Source organism: Solea senegalensis, linkage group LG12 (assembly GCF_019176455.1).
Source record: "Solea senegalensis isolate Sse05_10M linkage group LG12, IFAPA_SoseM_1, whole genome shotgun sequence".
Classification (NCBI taxonomy): Eukaryota; Metazoa; Chordata; class Actinopteri; order Pleuronectiformes; family Soleidae; genus Solea; species Solea senegalensis.
The window spans coordinates 9,371,946-9,389,716 of NC_058032.1; the positions used below are offsets into that span (position 1 = coordinate 9,371,946).

At 37.6% G+C, this 17,771-nt stretch overlaps 2 protein-coding genes across 8 annotated transcripts; both read left to right on the top strand.

The window, feature by feature from the left end:
- Window positions 1–2,508: 2,508 nt before the first annotated feature.
- Window positions 2,509–9,344, top strand: arr3b (arrestin 3b, retinal (X-arrestin)). Of its 3 annotated transcripts, XM_044040644.1 has the most exons (18): window positions 2,509–3,870; window positions 4,292–4,325; window positions 5,415–5,445; window positions 5,605–5,665; window positions 5,762–5,806; window positions 5,901–6,094; window positions 6,238–6,297; window positions 6,412–6,488; window positions 6,590–6,725; window positions 6,821–6,905; window positions 7,041–7,113; window positions 7,295–7,432; window positions 7,558–7,635; window positions 7,729–7,752; window positions 7,863–7,912; window positions 8,048–8,051; window positions 8,151–8,178; window positions 8,471–9,344. In XM_044040644.1, exons 2-17 carry the CDS (start codon window positions 4,318–4,320, stop codon window positions 8,161–8,163), a joined length of 1,077 nt encoding a protein of 358 aa, XP_043896579.1. In that variant the 5' UTR covers window positions 2,509–3,870; window positions 4,292–4,317; the 3' UTR covers window positions 8,164–8,178; window positions 8,471–9,344. The 3 variants fall into 3 exon arrangements, with proteins under 3 accessions (XP_043896579.1, XP_043896578.1, XP_043896577.1); XM_044040643.1 differs by lacking the exon at window positions 8,151–8,178 and having other exon boundaries at window positions 2,510–3,870; XM_044040642.1 differs by lacking the exons at window positions 8,048–8,051; window positions 8,151–8,178 and having other exon boundaries at window positions 2,510–3,870.
- Window positions 9,345–9,914: 570 nt separating this feature from the next.
- rab41 (RAB41, member RAS oncogene family) lies at window positions 9,915–17,395 on the top strand. Of its 5 annotated transcripts, none has more exons than XM_044040593.1 (8): window positions 9,918–10,101; window positions 11,198–11,256; window positions 12,140–12,193; window positions 12,485–12,590; window positions 13,417–13,528; window positions 13,974–14,067; window positions 15,256–15,322; window positions 15,482–17,395. In XM_044040593.1, the coding sequence occupies exons 1-8, from the start codon at window positions 10,023–10,025 to the stop codon at window positions 15,544–15,546; spliced, it is 636 nt and encodes a 211-aa protein (XP_043896528.1). In that variant the 5' UTR covers window positions 9,918–10,022; the 3' UTR covers window positions 15,547–17,395. The 5 variants fall into 5 exon arrangements, with proteins under 5 accessions (XP_043896530.1, XP_043896528.1, XP_043896529.1 ...); XM_044040594.1 differs by lacking the exon at window positions 13,974–14,067 and adding an exon at window positions 14,475–14,568; XM_044040592.1 differs by lacking the exons at window positions 12,485–12,590; window positions 13,974–14,067 and adding exons at window positions 13,038–13,143; window positions 14,475–14,568 and having other exon boundaries at window positions 9,921–10,101.
- Window positions 17,396–17,771: the final 376 nt, after the last annotated feature.

Here is a 17,771-nt window from a genome sequence, read left to right on the forward strand (position 1 = left end):
GGTGATGTATCTCCTCAACGTTCATTCTGTGATCAGTTTTTTTCTTGCTTTGTTCTCCCTGTAGCATATGAGGGAAAAACATTCCGTGGCGTACCGTTGAGCCTGTACAGCAGTGTCTTTAGCCTAAATGCTATCATTCACATGCTGATGCAGTTATAGTATAGCATGGTAGTGAGATTATGTCACCTCTGAGGGATCAGCAAAGTGATTTTTACAAGTCATTCAGTCTGATCCAACGAGGTGAAGTGAAAACATTACCATCTCAAGAGTCCATTTAAGTGTCTTTAAAAGCACTATATAATATCAACATTGCTTGCTACCCTGATATCTACCTGTTTAGACACAACAGACAACTTTCACGTCTGATGGTTCCAGGTGTAATATTGTTTGGATGCTGTTGTAAAGACAAAGCAGTAGCAAGATGCTGGTATAACAACACAGATGATACAGAAAAATACAGTTCCTTTGAGCTGTAAATCAAGTCATAATTTGTCAGCTAAAAACCCTGTGATGTACTTCACATATGGGGGACCACTGTAAACGTAGATGGTGTTTTTTTACTGTCGGCATCACACTGAATAATCAGTTTTTATATCATGCTGACAACTACAAACCAAATGTGTGTCTATTTCATATAGTATAGTGTCTATTTCATATAGTATTTGATATGAATTCTGTGTTTTCATCTCTTTATTGTGGCGTTTGAAAAGTGAAAGTAAAGCTCCCTGTGGAATTTAACGTTTGTTTATGGGGATTTTAGGGTGACAAGAATGGGAAAGGTTTTACTTACTCACTTATCATACATTTGAACATGCAGCAGTATGTGTACGTCGTGTGTGGTTATATGGTCACACATAAACAGGAAACGTAATTAGGACACTGGTGGTTTCTACATCCTGCTTTTATTTTTATTATTTGTAGTATGAAACAGTCATACTCCATTTCAATGAACTACAGTACCTACTTGTTGACAGATCAGATTTTGAATTTAAATAAATATTAAATATTCCATTTAATATCAGTAAGGACAGATTAGTGAAACTTAAAAAAACAGCAACGAGAACTTTACAAACTGAACACTTATCACATATTTCACAGCTATTTATAGCTGTATTTGCAAATGTAGTAAGTCATGTGAGGAAAAAGAAATGGATACTAATGTCTGTGTTCCTTACAGCTGTCTCTAAACTATCCAATCCAATCCAACTTAATTTTTAAAGCACTTTAAAAACAACAATAGCTGAAACAAAGTGTTGTGCACCAGAGATATAAATAAAACAGATAAAATATAGAAACATAAGACCTAATAAAACACTGTAGAAAGTATAAAAACAACTCATACAATAACAAAAAAAAAAAAAAAAAAGATAAAGCCAATGTCTCATACTGGGTAGAGAGCCAAAGAGGAAAAATGGGTTTTAAGAGATGTTTTAAAAGTGAACAGTGAAACTTTCAAGCATGTCAAAGTAGTTGGTAACCACTAAAGTTTACATGAGAGCTGCAGAACACAACTATGAGAGAGAACAGCCCATAATTCAGACCACACTGATAATAATAATCATATCATATGAAAAACAACACATCTTGGTTGCAGGTCACACAGAAAGAAAGTGTGTCACTGACATAATTTAGCCACACACTGAAGACTGTGTCGCTAAGATGTGGTAACGTCGCAATTCTTTAACACACTGGGATGAATTATCAGCGTCTATAAGAAGCACAGTGTTGACTGTCCATATATAGTGCATCGTTTAAAATAGTGCCAGATTAACTGTAAGGGGATTGTGTGACTGTATTTTAGCACAGTTCTGACATGGCTTTAGCCTGCATAGTATTAAGCGGTGTACACATTTACTATGTAAGCAGTCAGTGTAAACAAAGTTGCACCATAACAGGCAGTGATGTTGGTGAGGATATGAAACATCTGTCTTGATGCAAATTAAATTAAAATACAGTGATTAGAAGACAGAGAAATGTAGTTATATGATAACAGATGCATAGCTCAGATTCATGACCTATTGTCCCCAGTGATTTGATAAGCTCCTTATAGGATTGAAAACACTTCACACTATTCATACAACACAAATCTTCAAACCGGTCTTTTCTCTTGAGTGACTGCGAATAAATAACAAACTGACCAAGTGTGACCGTTTCCCATAAACTACAGATGCTCTTTTCCTTCTTTTGCTCAGTGAAGCGCATGAAAATGCATCGATTCACAAGACAAGACAGGATACAGAAAAACAGAAGTAATAACTTCATGTAAAACTGTTTCTCTTCAGGAACTTGCATAGCACCACTGTTATTATATTATTTGTACTATGTTGTTTTGACTTGGAGTGCCCAAACAAAACGGCTACTGTATGTCTGTGTGAGTCCTACTGGGGATATATATATGTATATATATATATATATATATATTTATATACATATATATCTATATATATAGATATAGATACATATATATATGTATATACATATATATGCACTGTCCACATCTCATCATTCTTACAAAATGCCTTAGAGATTGCAGATATTATTAGAGTATTATTATATATATATACAGCACATGTAAGCAAAAGGCAACACATTTCATGTGGAGCATTAATGCAGAATAATTGTGTGTGCTGACTGGTGATCCGGCGGAGTAAGGTATGGCAGTGCCGTCCAGTCTGAGCAGCTTTAAACAGATCTCAGTCGTTGCCCCCATGTGACAGCTGACTGGAAGCCAACGCAAACAACCGCAAATCTAATTAATTATCTTTGACTGCCAAGGTGTGAAAATCCATCAAATCCACCATTCGGCTTCCTCATGAATCAATCAATTACACCCAGCTAAGGTTGTGTCGTGAAGATCCTCCTCTGATCCACTGCACAGATTTACCTCTTTAGCTTTTTGCCAATATACTGTCGAGGCTGGATCCTCTGAGGGTCATAGCATGCGGATACATCCCCATGTGTAAACGCCACAGTCGCTCTCTAGCATGTAGTTTTGAGTTCATGTGAAAACCACTATTAGAATGCAGTTAATTTAAGAATATTATATGATATAAATGATGCCAATAACAGTAGAACTGACCCTCATGGTGGTTTTGTAATCAACTTGCTACCAATCTCAAATCCTTGGTGCATAAATGTGCAGCAGTAAGTCAGCAGGTCACTTTGATTTCTGTAAACCTGCCATGAGCTCAGATTGTACAAGGCTTGGCCATGAAGCCATCTGCTGTCCTGGCGACCAAAATCCAACTAATACCACTACTACTCTCTAGCTAAGCTATAAGAAAGGAAGTCCTTGCACTCTGACACGTGGACTATTCATAAAACTTGTGAATACTTTATTTAAAAACCTTTTTAACAGTTGCAGAGAATGTATTCTTTTATTACCGTATTTTTTTTTATTTTTAAAGCACAGTGAGTCGCCAATATGCATCTGTCTGTGGATTTTATTCATGTTTATTACAAGCTTTTTCAATGCAAGAGAAACATGGAAGACAGGATATATAAAATGAGGCGTGCAATATTCTTCAAGTTGCTGCAATTCAACCAAAACCTAACTAAGATTAATGCCCAGAACTTGATCTGTTTATTGCACTTCTGAAACCATGTACGTACGTTATTTTATACACACCCTGTGGACCAAAACAAAACAAAGCATTCTGATAAATGAATCTCATTTTCTTACAAATATCCCTCTTTGATGGGCTGTATAAGCTGTGTGTGTGTGTGTGGGGGGGGGCTCTAAGGTTTGCGAGGTGGTCATATAAAAGCAAAGAGGAGGCAGCGACTGGCACACAAACTACACCACGCTGTCAACAGAGACAGATTACAGGAGGCCAGTGGAGAAGATTCATTAACAGAACTGTGGGCCCGGTAAGTGAGCCGTTTCTCTCGCTGACCAATGGCACATTACACATAGATGGAGAGGTTAATAACTCAGGATAATGGCACTGCATTAATTGAACAGAAGAAGCATCAGCATTTACTGAACATTTACCATTGCGGGTAAATGTGCACTAACCACTCAACTGATGTGACAGCTACAACGTGCTTGAGAGTCTTTTAAAATCAGAGAGATGCCTTTTATAAAGCAGGATGTTATTAAGACATTAGGGACATCCTAAGCCTATAAACAGCAGTGCTTATGCCTGAGCCTGAATGGTAAACTATGTTGAGGAACTTGTTTTTCAACCTTTATGGAAAATGTAGAAAACTAAATAACCAGTTCATATAATAGTCTTAGATTTATCACGATCACATGTCTGAAACTCTTTAACTCTTCATTCATTCGCAGAGTGGACCAATTCTTTTTTCATCAACATGTCGAAGTGAGTATTCTGCTACAATAAATAGGTGTATGTATGTTTAATAGTACTGTGCAAAAAAGTATTTAATTTGTTGTTTTAGCAATGCTGTAATGACCATAATTATTTTTCAACCTCTATAATGGAACACATCCACACACAAAAAAAACAGGAAACATGTATACAGTTTTAAAATAACATTCTTTCAGAAAACAAACAAACTGGTTTTAAGCGTAAACAATTATTTAATGTGACAGAGCCTTACACTTGAACAATAACTCTCTTAACCCTAATAAGAATAACTGGTAAAACCTGTGTTTGTACAATTCCATGTCGACAAATAGGTCAAATAGAAGGATTGGGGTCCATGCAGGAATCCAAGTCATAATTCCTTCTCAAGAAACGAGCACAGTGAATCTCTCACAGCCGAAGGCGGATTGCATGGATTTTGTCTTTGTAGAGAGGTTAACAGGACAAAAGAAGTGTTTTATAATAGGATTACATGGCATACGTGAAAGAGGCAAACACCAAGGATTACTTGTTTGTTTACAACAAGTATTTTGGTGATTGAACTTATGTAAGATAAACACTATTCTGATAATATATTTATTTTATTAATTTATTCAATAATCCATTCGGCATTAAATTTAAAAACAAGAGCTTAACTTTTCATTATATATAATTAATTTGACTATAATGTACAGACAAATACAGACAAACCAAATTGCAGTTCTGTCTTGCTGTTCAGGTGCTTTTTAATCCTAAAAACTAATCCATCCTCAGTGAGTATGTGGGTGGGAGGTGTCTTAAAAATCCACTATATATTAAGAATATTCTTCTCTCTTTAATAGTATTAAAAAATGAATTTTATAGTTGTTTATGTGGAAGAAAGTAGGAACAAGAAGACATATGTGGTGGGTTGTAGAGGAATGCAAAAATGTCATAAAACCACTTTAGATAGTAAACAAAAAGTGTATTCCAACAATTAATAAAATAAATAAAAGGGGGCGGCACTTTGTTCTACCAAATAGGTTAAATAGGAGAAAGATGTGTCAAAAAAAGTGTGAAATTATAGTCTAATTCTCTGTGTTTTCCATTTTTTAATCTTCTCAGGGTATTTAAGAAGACCAGCGGCAACGGACATGTAAGTGGCCTCTGTAATATAATCATTACAGGGCATCCTTTAGGCTTAGGGAGGAGTGCAATTTGTATGTGGCTCTTCCAACTCCCAGAAATAGCCTCTAAACTCTTGTAACCTTGGCAGAGAAGTGACTCTTTTTCTGTTTTCTCCATTTTCTCTCAGATTGCTCTGTACTTGGGAAAGAGGGACTTTGTAGACAATGTGGATTCAGTGGAAATAGTTGGTGTGTGGCTCTGTGCCTGCTTTACATTCTAACATGTGTGCATATAATCAACGTGAACTCACACTTATAATGCTGATTCTTCTCTTGTGTGTGCAGATGGGGTAGTAAAAGTGGACCCATCTGGTCTTAATGGCAGAAAAGGTACTTTTATTTAATTTGTGAGATCAGTGATGAAAATCACAAGATGTTAATCTGCTCAAAACAGACTAAAGCTGGACCATTTTTTGCGTTGCAGTATTTGTCTACCTTGCATGCGCCTTCCGCTATGGAAGTGAAGACCTGGACGTCATTGGGCTGTCCTTCAGGAGAGACATCTGGATACAACGTGTTCAGGTGTATCCACCTACAGGTGGAAATGCAACAAAATCACCAATGCAGGAATCCCTCATGAAGAAAGTTGGAGAGCAAGGATGTGCCTTTTCATTCCAAGTGAGGAAGCGTTCATTCACTCTTATTCAAAATATCATAATACAACGTTACGTGGATCAATCACAGAACATTGCCTCACCTTTACTCTTAAGTGAATATATTACATTTTATTAATCAGTGTACATTTTCTCTACTTATTTAAGATGCCACCAAATCTCCCGTGCTCAGTTGCCCTGCAGCCTGGACCAAATGATTCTGGCAAGGTACCGCAGCAGTTTCTTTCTTTCTTTCTTTCTTTCCTTTTTTTTTTGCATTTACTCATATACATTGTGTCACATGTTATACAGATGATTTAAACAGATCTTATTTAATTGTAGGCCTGTGGAGTGGACTTTGAGGTTAAAGCATACATCGCCAACGCTGCTGACAGTGCAGATGAAGTCATTGAAAAGAAGTATGAATGTCCACAGTCAATCAATAGTATCAGCCCCAGTCGTGTGTGAAAAGATCTATTCCTAACAATATCTACTTGTATTTTTTTTTATGGCCTTATAGGGACACATGTCGTCTGATGATTCGTAAAATACAGTTTGCACCACCTAACGACAAGCCCGGGCCCAAGGCTGAGATAACCAAACAGTTCATGATGACTGACAAACCGGTTCACTTGGAGGCCTCCCTCCAAAAAGAGGTGCGTTTAAGGATCAAAAAACTGTCGTTTTGGCAATACGTAGATTACATCGCGATTGCAAAACTAAAGCTAATCAAAATCTTTATTGCTTTTAGGTTTACTACCATGGTGACCCAATCACTGTCAATGTAAAAATCAACAATGAAACCGCTAAGGTTGTAAAGAAAATCAAAATCTTCGGTAAGAAAGAAATCAAAGTAATGGCTAATTTATATTTGAGTGTTCAATTGTTTGTGGACATATAGATACAGAGTCTACTGTATATGTTCAAGAGTCACACGTTTAACTGACACAGAGCTGTTGTTTTGTTTTTAGTCGAGCAGCTAACAAATGTGGCCCTCTACTCATCCGACACTTACACCAAAGCAGTGTGCACCGAGGAATTTGGGTGAGTCTTTCTTTGTTTTTTTCGCCGAATTTGGCTCAGTTACTGTGGTTTTAAATTGGTAAAATAATTCTCACATGTAACTGTATCGATTGCATTACTGAGGAATAAAACATGTCCCAGTTACATTTCATTTGAAAGGAAAATGTGTATTTATTTATTCATTGTGTTCAATCCCTTACAGGGAGACAATCAATGCCAACTCAACATTTGAGAAGTCCTTCCAACTTAAACCCTTGCTGTCCAACAACAATGAGAAGCGGGGTATTGCAGTGGACGGACGGCTAAAGGATGAAGACACTCACCTCGCTTCCACAACTCTGTAAGTTTTCATCCTCTTACCGGGCGGTCGTGGTGGTGCTAAATCTTAACTCTTTGTCATCCACTTACTGCGTCTTAAACCAAATCCGCAATCTCTCGACGTAAACTATTTCTGTCTCCTCGCAGGAGTCAAGGAGATAAGGAGATGCAGGGAATCCTTATCTCCTATAAAGTCAAGGTCAATCTAATAGTGTCTGGTGGAGGGTATGTTTAAATATTCAATCATAATAATATTACATTTTGTGTTAAATTTTGTAAATTAAGGTTTGTATTTTTTGTTTCTCTTTCACACAAAAGTCTGTTGGGAGGCCTAACAGCAAGGTAAAAATTTAATTTGCTTTGTTTATGATCATGTGTTACTCGTTATGTGATAAATACACAAATTAGCACTTTATTTATTTTCTAATCATGAAAGTTAACTTATATTTCAGTGATGTCACTGTGGAGCTTCCTCTGACACTGATGTCCCCAAAACCGGCAGGTGAGTGCATTATTTAAATGTAAATGCTCCTAATAACACTTAACTTCAACCGTAAATGATCTGATTGACTAATGTGTAACGTCATGTCCTTCTCCTTTATCCATTTACTGCACATCTTAACTGCCTAATGAGCAGAAGTGTAAGTATAGCAGTCTCTTTGAAACCTGTGGCTGTGATGTTTTTGGGTTCAGGTCACTGATGTTTTGTCCTGTGTGCTTTTGTGCTTTATGAACAACAGCAAATTGGATTAAAGAATTTTAGTTCAGGTGAGGTCACGTGCCAATTTGACTGCGTTCACTATTTCATGGGCTGCAGCATAAGAAAAAATACATGATTTTATCACTGTGAGGGTTTAACGACACATATCGACAATGCAAGCAACTGACTATTAGATTAGTTGTTTTTTGAACGTTCGTTTCAAATCTCCATTTACTGAAAGCAGCATGTCAATCATTACACACACATTAGGTAGATAATCCACTTTATCTCATAAAAATACACATACAGATTTCACAACGAGATGAGTTACCTTGGTGTCATGTTAACTCGTGTCAACAGGGCCGACGTCCAGACGGAGTTCACGGAGGGATGAGATGACCAGAAAAGGAGGATCGCTCATCTGACAGAAAAAGGCCGTCAGCACCACATTAGGAGAGCTCTTCCACAGATAGAGAATTTTGTGTATAATTTCCCTCAAAGCCAACATAGCATGGAAATAAACATGTGCAATGCATTTTGGTTGCCGCAGAAAAAAAAGATATTAGACTTTTTTTTCCTCAATGTGTCATGAATACTGAGATTTATTGTTCTTAATCTTTATTACTGTGTGAGCAGAGCCAAATGAAATATGTTTCACTGAATGTGAAATGAAAATCCATACTGTGTCACTCTGTAGAAAATGGAAAGGGAATAACACATTGTTTCACCATATGTCTCTTTTGTTTTACTTTGGCATTATTAAAAAAGAAGCATTGCTTCTTTAGAGAAAGAAACCACACTTGGATAAGGGGCGAGGTTTTTGAGCTATATTGCATTATCGTTATGTTCCCAGTTATAACTTCAACTGTAAACAATGTTACTTACGCATATCCCTTAATAAATGAGGTAGAAAAAGCACACCTGATACTGATAACATTATTGATTAGTCAGTGTAACAGTGACCTAGCATGCACCCCTGACACTGATTAAGCTAAATGGGACTATCCATCATCCATCACTGATTGGATGATTTACACCTGTGACCTGTCAAAATAGCTGCTGTGCAAACCCTGTCCTGTTACATGTAGATTCACATGATTTGTATATTTATTTAGTTTTTCCCCTCTCTTTCAGTAACTATGATATTATTAGAAGTATAATTCAGTGGTGTTTGTTCTGCTTAATAACAATGGTGTTGAAATGAAAAAATAAAAACAAAAGTTTGGTCGTCAAATTGGATATTGTTTTTGTGGGTTAATAACAACAATAATCCAATTGTTTTCTTTTTGTAGTTATTATACAGTTGCATTTTTGAGTAATAACATGCCAACGTAGGAATACATTGTCTTTTTGATATAACTGTAATTTTCAAAAGAAATTACAACATATAATAATACTAATAATACAACAAATTTGTTTTCTATGAACTCCACCTGATTCTTGTTCTACACGGTCTCAGCGACATTTTCTAATTATTTTACAGTAGCATTTTTGAATAATAACACACTCAAATTTCTTTAGTGATTTGGTACTACACTAAAGGCAATATTCAAAGACTAATTAAAAACATATCCAATTGTTTTCCATTAACTCCACCTGATTCTTGTTCTACGTGGTCTCAACTACATTTGTGGTCATTTCCAGGTTATTTTACTGTAGCCTTTTTGAATAATAGCATACCTCCTATTCGCGTTTTAGTATTACTGTATGTGCACTTTTCAAAAAAACAATTAAAGCAGCACGTACTAGTGGTTTACCTCTTGGTTGCGCTGTTTCACTCGTGACGGTGGAAAGAAACAATAGCGCTGTCCTGAGCTGCTGCTGGAGGATAAAGATACACTCGCTCCCCTCCAGTTCCAGACACATCACGTTAGCCAAGTTAGCTTAAGTAGCCGTGTATTTTTGTGACAAAATGTCAACCACGACTGGCGGTGGGGAGTTTGGCAACCCTCTACGAAAATTCAAGCTCGTCTTTCTGGGCGAACAGAGTGGTAAGTTAGAGAATATATATCGTAGGTGATAATTTTGGTGGGATGAGTGAAATGTCAGAGTGGCTAAGATTGGCTAACTAGCTCCGACAGCTAGCTTGTTTGGCGACCAGGGCTAAGTTAGTCACAGGCGGTATATTGGCGGCCAGCGACGCTGCAAAGCGAGACAATATTTCAGTTCATATGTCGCGTTTAATAGAGGGTGACATGAAAAATAACAGAAAATATATCATTTTCTTTTTTTTTACTCGAGATGATGTCATTGATGAGCTAGCTAACAGTGAATCTTAATCTAGTCAGACATTTTGTTATTCATACGACAAATGTTCACAGTGATTCATTTTAACGTTTGAAATCAGTAATATTAGTAATTTATGTTCAGATCGGTTCGTTGGCAGAATAAATTCAAGGACTGAGTCATTGGTTTGGTCATTAGCTTATAACTGTTAACTATTTTAGCTAGCAGTTAGCTGTGGTAAGATTGACACACAGACGTTAGCGGTTGCGTTTATATCACTCATATTTATCTCTCATGTGTAAATAAAATTTGGTTGACAGGTGGTTGTTGCAGACAACCCACTATACAAGTTAAAGGGACTCGATCATTATCTACGCCGGTGTAGGGCTGTTAGCATGAACCCAGTAGCTGTTAGCTTCCTAGGCTGCACCTTGCAGAGCCACGTCGGCCACTGGGTTTAGACCATTCGGCCTTTTCCCACAACGACCTCCGTTTACGTGACCTGAGAACGAAGATATGTTTAATCGTGATTTCAGTAGGGGCGATTGTCTACCGTGACAGAGATTAATCTTTAATCTCAACGAAAAACAGAAAAGTTAACCATTTTCTCTCTCAGAATATCTGAGGCTCCACCCATACTGCCAGCTCAGCGTGTGGGTTCAACAGGACACATTACAACAGTGAAAACAGCAATGTAGTCACCACGTCATGCCACTGAGTCATAGTAACCCTTTTTCCTGCCCATTATACAAAAATGTTGAATTGGTGTAACATGGGATTTAATCATATGAATGGAGTTACAATGTTGGTGTTTTGATTATCAGAATCAAATCTAAAGTTGCTGTTGTTGTGTTTGTGCAGTTGGAAAGACCTCACTCATCACAAGGTTTATGTATGACAGTTTCGACAATACTTATCAGGTAATGACGTACACTCATCACAATGTGACATACTAACAATAAGATTTGTATTTATACAGCACTCTTCATACATACAATGCACCTCAAAGTGCCCAGCATTACAAAGTGCAAAGTTAATAAAGCTAATAAAAACAGCGAGGTGAAACAGAATACAGGAGAAGTGCATAAATACATAGTTAAGAATATAGAGAGAAATTGCCTCACAGTTTGGTTACAACAAATGTCGCAAAAAAGACAACCTTTGTCTGAATAAATGTGTTTTTGGCTGCGTTTTAAAGGTAATGTTTTTACAATTAAATTTGATCTGCTACAGTTTCTGCACAATGATAGTGATTTGCTGTCTTCTAGACAGTATGTGTTACATTTGTCCTTTTGTGCTTTTCAAACACATGTTGAACAGTTTAGAAGTCCAGAATAAATTTATTCACATTTCTTTTTCGTTTAGTGATATTCATTTATATTCGATGATTGTAGTGTAACGAGGAATTTAGAATCTAACCAAGTAACTTATAACATTCAGCTTCCTATGTGATGTCGCAATAAGTTTATTTCCACAAAATGAACATTTAACACTGAACCACTCACAATTAACCACTTTATCACGTAACATGTTGCATATATACAAAGATAAGTCTTTGGTTTTAAGAATTCATGATTCATCTACATTTATATATTATATCCAGCCCTTGTATTAAACCCTGTTTAATTGTGACTTTTCCATGATAATAAGGCCAAAGATAATGTTTACAATCTGATAAAAAATACCTTTTTGTGTAAAATCTTTGTTATAGGTAAATATATATTTTGTTATTGTATACTGTATGTATTGTTATGTATTTCAATAGTTCCATTACAGTGTTTTAATGAAAGGACTTTGTTGCAGGCAACAATTGGCATTGACTTTTTGTCAAAAACCATGTACCTAGAAGACCGCACGGTAAGCAGCATTTTTTTAATATCTATTCTTCCATTGTTGTAGTTTTAAAATTGCCAGAAAATCAATAGCATGCATTTGCTTTTTATATGGTGGCATCATAGTTCCCTATCATAATTTCATACAGATTTTTATACATCGTTCTAGATTTATTTATTTGTGATCATGTTTTTAGTTCCCATTGCTTTCATTTTCATTTTGAATTTTTGTTTTCCTTCCATACACTGGCTGGGTCATGAAATCCCCTGTGTGCCCACCTCCCATTTTCCACATTCATTTTGCCACTGGTAACAGATTCGGCTGCAGCTTTGGGATACAGCCGGACAGGAACGCTTCCGCAGCCTCATCCCCAGTTACATCCGCGACTCAGCAGCTGCTGTGGTGGTTTATGATATAGCCAGTAGGTATCATAGCCTCGCCTCACCTCCTTGCCCTTCACTTAATATGTGCAAGGGCATAACCAAGCATTTACTCGCTTGTCAAATCCCACTGGACATAAACATTCCTGAGTGTGAGCAGGAGCTATGGTGGTGCTAAAGCAATTCAACAAAGGTTTCCCAGGGGGGGTGTGCTTCCTAAATGCTGTCACATATGAGGCTGATGGCAGAATTAATAATAAAACTTCTGTCTCATCTCTGAGTGGTGCTCTTAAAAAGCCTCAATGATTCAGCATGGCCTTCTTTTACATGTCTTGGTTGCATAACATTGGTCATCTCTAACCTTGCTGCATTCCAGTGCCTCGATGCCTGCTGCATGGCTTGCAAATCTTTCATCTCTGTCCCCTTCTCCAATGTCTTGTTCCACCTTTCCTCTCCTTTACCTCCTCCTCCTCCGTTCCAATCCTCAGGTCCGGCTCCAGCTCTGGGACACTGCTGGACAGGAGCGTTTCCGTAGCCTAATTCCCAGCTACATCCGTGATTCTACCATTGCTGTGGTTGTTTATGACATCACCAGTGAGTCAGGGCTGTACTCTTGTCGTTGGGGTCTTAAGCAGTTGGAATGAAAGTAGATGATACTTTATGTATTTGTGCTATTATTAATCAACACATCTGCAAGTATTTCCCCCCCGCCCCCGTTTCAAGCTTTTCTTAATACATTTGCTCACTAACATACAGTATAATGATAATCTTTTCTAACATAAAAAAAACTGCTTGTGCACAAATTGTGTTCTTTGGAGGCTTTTCACAGCCAACGTGTAGTGTAACTGTGTGTGTTTTCATCCACAGATCTTAATTCATTCCAGCAAACCTCAAAGTGGATTGATGATGTTAGAACAGAGAGAGGAAGTGATGTCATTATCATGCTTGTTGGGAACAAAACAGACTTGGCGGATAAAAGGTACAAGGTTGTGTGAGATGTATGAATGATGATTTTCTTACTATCTTTACAAAGATTGAAATAGAGACATGTATTATTATTATTATTATCAGTCGAGCTTAGAAAAATGAGTAGCATCAAGTATTATAGTCTATAAACTGCCAAAGCCTGGAATCCCAATTATCTTCCCTTCAGTGCATTTCATTCAGTTTTGACTTGAATCATCCCTCTGTATTTTGCATACTTCAACCCTTTTATTAGTGTTAAAGCATTTTTATTAATGTATTTTTATTTTTAATGATTTTAATGTTATTTCTGTTCAGGTTTTTTTTCATTGCTTTGCTTTGTTGCACTCTTTCCTGGTCTGTTTTCTCCATGTCATTTTGAATTTTTTTTTTGTGTGTGTTTTCCCCCAACACCACACTGATCACCACCCCTCCCCCCTCCCTCCCGGGGACCATGGCAGGCAAGTTTCTGTTGAGGCGGCAGAGAGGAAAGCTCGTGAGCTCAATGTGATGTACATAGAGACCAGTGCCAAGGCTGGCTATAACGTCAAACAGGTTGGTGTCTAGCAACAGCAGGTGTAATACTCTAGCTATTCTGACATCTCCTGCGCAGGTCGTAGTGTCCTGTAGGTCAGGGAGGTGTACCTGCAACTTCTCCTCCATGTATTCATTATATGGATCCAAGTGTGGCTGCAGAACGAATGAGTGACTCCAGGAGTAGATTTTGTGCTTCCTCATCTTTACACAGAACAGCAGCTTCCTTTCCTCTCTGTCTGTCTGTTATAACTTAACTAATCTCTCTTTTTCACCCAAAACACGATTCTATGCTGAGCTCCCTCTGTTTCTCTCTCTCTCGCTCTCTCTGTCGTTTCCCTCTCCCTTTGGCCTTCCCTCTTTGCGATGTTTCTTTCCATATCTATCTGTTCGTCCATCTCCCCACCCTTCTGCTTTTACCTGAGCAGACAGATCACCACGGAGGAGGGCGAGCAGAGAGCTAAGGAACTGAATGTCATGTTCATTGAAACCAGCGCAAAGACTGGCTACAATGTCAAACAGGTAGAGATTCTGCTCTCTCAGGGTAGTTGAGCTCATTCTGCCCTCAATGTGTTCACTTAACGACTTCCCTTTTCCTCCCTCGCTCTCTCTTTGCTCATCTTGACATGTCTTGGCATCCTCGGTACATACTGTCTTCCCTCCACAGGCTTATCGGTTCTGCACAAGTTTACTGCTACTTTGTTGATTTTTGACTAAGTACTAAGTTCCTGATTGACTAAAACTTGTGCAATGCTTTTGTATTGTGGAATGTAATGTAATGAATTTGCTCACTGCAATCTTCCCTTTCCTGCTCTTATATCAACCAGCAATTACAGTCACATTTTGTATCACTGCTTGATTTGCTTCCCGTGTCCTGGCTGTTTATTTAATAAACCATATTCAAGAGTAACAACTTCCTCTGACTGTGGGTCTGGATGATGTGATGATTATTGAACAAAAAAAAAAGCCATCAGTACATTTTCTTTGCACTTCACACACACTGACTGTCTTAGTATTAGTGTCTCTGTATAGCTGTAAGTTTGAATTATTCAGACACGGAAGCAGATGATGATATATCATTTATCAATTGTCAATGATCAAATTTACATTGTTTCGAATATGTTATCCATATCACCTTCCCACTTTGTGAATGTATTTTATTCTCTATCCCATCAAAAGTGTGTATTAACGTCTCATTTTGTTTTCTAGCTGTTCCGTCGTGTCGCAGCTGCATTGCCGGGGATGGATAGCACACCAGAGAAAAGCAAAGAGGACAGTATCCTTTTTTTTAAAAAAATAAATTGGACAGAATTTTGCAACCTGCCAAAAAAGTGTGAATATTTATGAGGCTGCAGGAAATGCTGCCGCTCTGCAGGAAATGCTGAAGTGAAATTTGCAAATTCATCTGCAATGTTGCTTAACCAATTTCTCTCAGTGATCGACATCAAACTGGAGAAACAGCCAGAAATGACTGTCACCGAGAGCAGCTGCTCGTGCTAGTACACCTCACCCCCGCCCAGCCTGCCTCCTCCCCACCAACAGCTTGTCTCTCAGTGGCCACTCGCCCCACCCTTGGCTCACTGCCATTGGGATGGAGGACCTGTCTTTTTTCCCTTTTCAACTCAGTGACTTTTCAGAGTATCCGTGTGGATGTGCATTACTGTATTGAAGCAGATTTTCTGGGGGGGAAAAAAATGGTTCAAAAGTAAACATTTAAAACAAGGATCAAGTGAACAGATATGTTGAGGTTTTCATCCAGTTGCATGGCATTATATAGAACTGCCGACCCACATAGCTAACCGCTAATGAGTTATTGCACAGTTCTGAATCTTCGTGCTGTTACTCGTAATTGTTGTAAAGTAAAACTGCTTGGGATTATTTAAAAGACTTTGCAAGGTTGAATTATCAGCCCGTTTTATTTAACTTTTTTTTATTATTTGTTTTATTAATTCTTTCTTGTCTGAGATTCTCTTGTATGTCTCAGATATTTTTTTTTGATTTTTTTTGAGGAAGAAGATACAGGATTTTACCAGTGAAATTATGTCATCGCTAACATGATACCATATTAGGCTCAAATTAATCCCTTTTTATATCCTACACAACTAACACTCCTAAACTGACTAATACAACAGCATGTTAGTAGACCAAATTTACATCATTTAAAATGTTGCTGGGAACATTATGTGTAATATCAACTTTGATTTAAAAGGGAAGCCAACCCAGGTTCACTAAAAATGGCTGCTAACTTGCAACTGTATCCGCATTAAAACTACAGCAACTGTTATTTCCCCACATTACAATAGCTGCACGCATACTAACACGCCTTTCCGTCATTAGGTGCCCCTAAGGTTTAGGAATAAAAAGAGCCAGTGTTTAGTCTTTTCTGTGCTGATAGGGAATTTGGATGAGATGACGTACCCACCATCTCATCGATAGGTTGTGTTTCGATTACACAATTGCAAGAACATGCTGCATGCTCACCATGCAGGATTTATATGGATAACAACACAGATGCCTTGCTTGTTTGTTCATCAAACATTGTGCACTGAATCAAGCCACAATATTGTAAAATATAGACGAAGCCTGCTGACTGGTTCATGGCTTCACACGTTTTGTAGAGCTGGTGGATACAGTTTGTCCTCAGATACAGCTGACGCTTACTAACACACTTGCTGAAAAAAAAAAAAAAAAGTGCCGAGAAAGTTAGTTGCAGTATCCTTTTGCTGTATTGCTATTGCCTGTGTAGGACTGTTAGTTTTATGTGTTTTATTTATTTTGTAACTTGGACATAGAGATTACACCATACGCTTGACCAAAAGTACAGACGCTGACGCGCATGATGAAAAGCTTATTTTATTTATTGTTTGCGTGTATGCTGGGACCCCAACTGGCCTGGTGATGTTATTTTTTCCCCTGTCACTCTGTAAGAAATGACTTCTAGCAGCATGTGTAGTCACTAGTTTGGTTTCCCATCCTCACACACTCACACAGTGTAACACAAACAAACTAACTAGCCATAGCACAACAAAAGACACTGGTCATTTGCTGTAGCTTGTTTTGAAATGTCAGCGTTTTAAAAATGGATTTTAAAGATTTTATGTGTTTGAGTACATTACAACAACTTAACATGAGCAGCTGTTCTATTACTTGTCACTGACTAAATACTCAGCTTTGTGCTATTCTGAATTGTGTCCATTTGTCCATTTGAAATATGCTGTCTACCCGTGTTTAGCGACGTTCGTGTGAATAATGTACTATTACTATCTGATGTATAAAAAGGAGAGTTAATGAAACACAAGTGTAGGCTTATCACATGGAATAAAATAAAGATATTTCACCACAATATTAACATCTGCATGAGATTCCTTTCTTCATAAACCACTGCTGAAAATGTGGTATCTGTTGACACAATAATTACTAATTAACATTGTACAATTCCTGAATTGTTGAGATACCTACTGTGTGTGTGTGTGTCACATTCTAAAAAGGACATCACTCATCTGGTATTACATCGCACACAAAGTCTTACAACAGAAAGGTGTGGCCAAGTGATAATGACGTTGCATTACAAAAACACAAAACCTGCTCCTTTGTTTCATAACTTAAAACTAAAAATGTTATTTTTATTTATATGGCAAATAAACAGAATTCACAGTTTTATACCCATATTTGAGCCAGCTCACTGGGCTTCTTCTCTGAGAAGTGAGAAATTAAGCAACCATTAA

Coding starts and splice junctions, on each gene's coding strand:
- arr3b (XM_044040642.1), top strand. Junction 6,095..6,237: donor GATGTGCCTTTTCATTCCAA/GTGAGGAAGCGT, acceptor TACTTATTTAAG/ATGCCACCAAATCTCCCGTG. Junction 7,114..7,294: donor GTGTGCACCGAGGAATTTGG/GTGAGTCTTTCT, acceptor AATCCCTTACAG/GGAGACAATCAATGCCAACT.
- rab41 (XM_044040593.1), top strand. CDS start 10,023: ATGTCAACCACGACTGGCGGTGGGGAGTTTGGCAACCCTCTACGAAAA. Junction 14,068..15,255: donor CTGGCTATAACGTCAAACAG/GTTGGTGTCTAG, acceptor TTTGTTTTCTAG/CTGTTCCGTCGTGTCGCAGC. Junction 15,323..15,481: donor AGAGAAAAGCAAAGAGGACA/GTATCCTTTTTT, acceptor AATTTCTCTCAG/TGATCGACATCAAACTGGAG.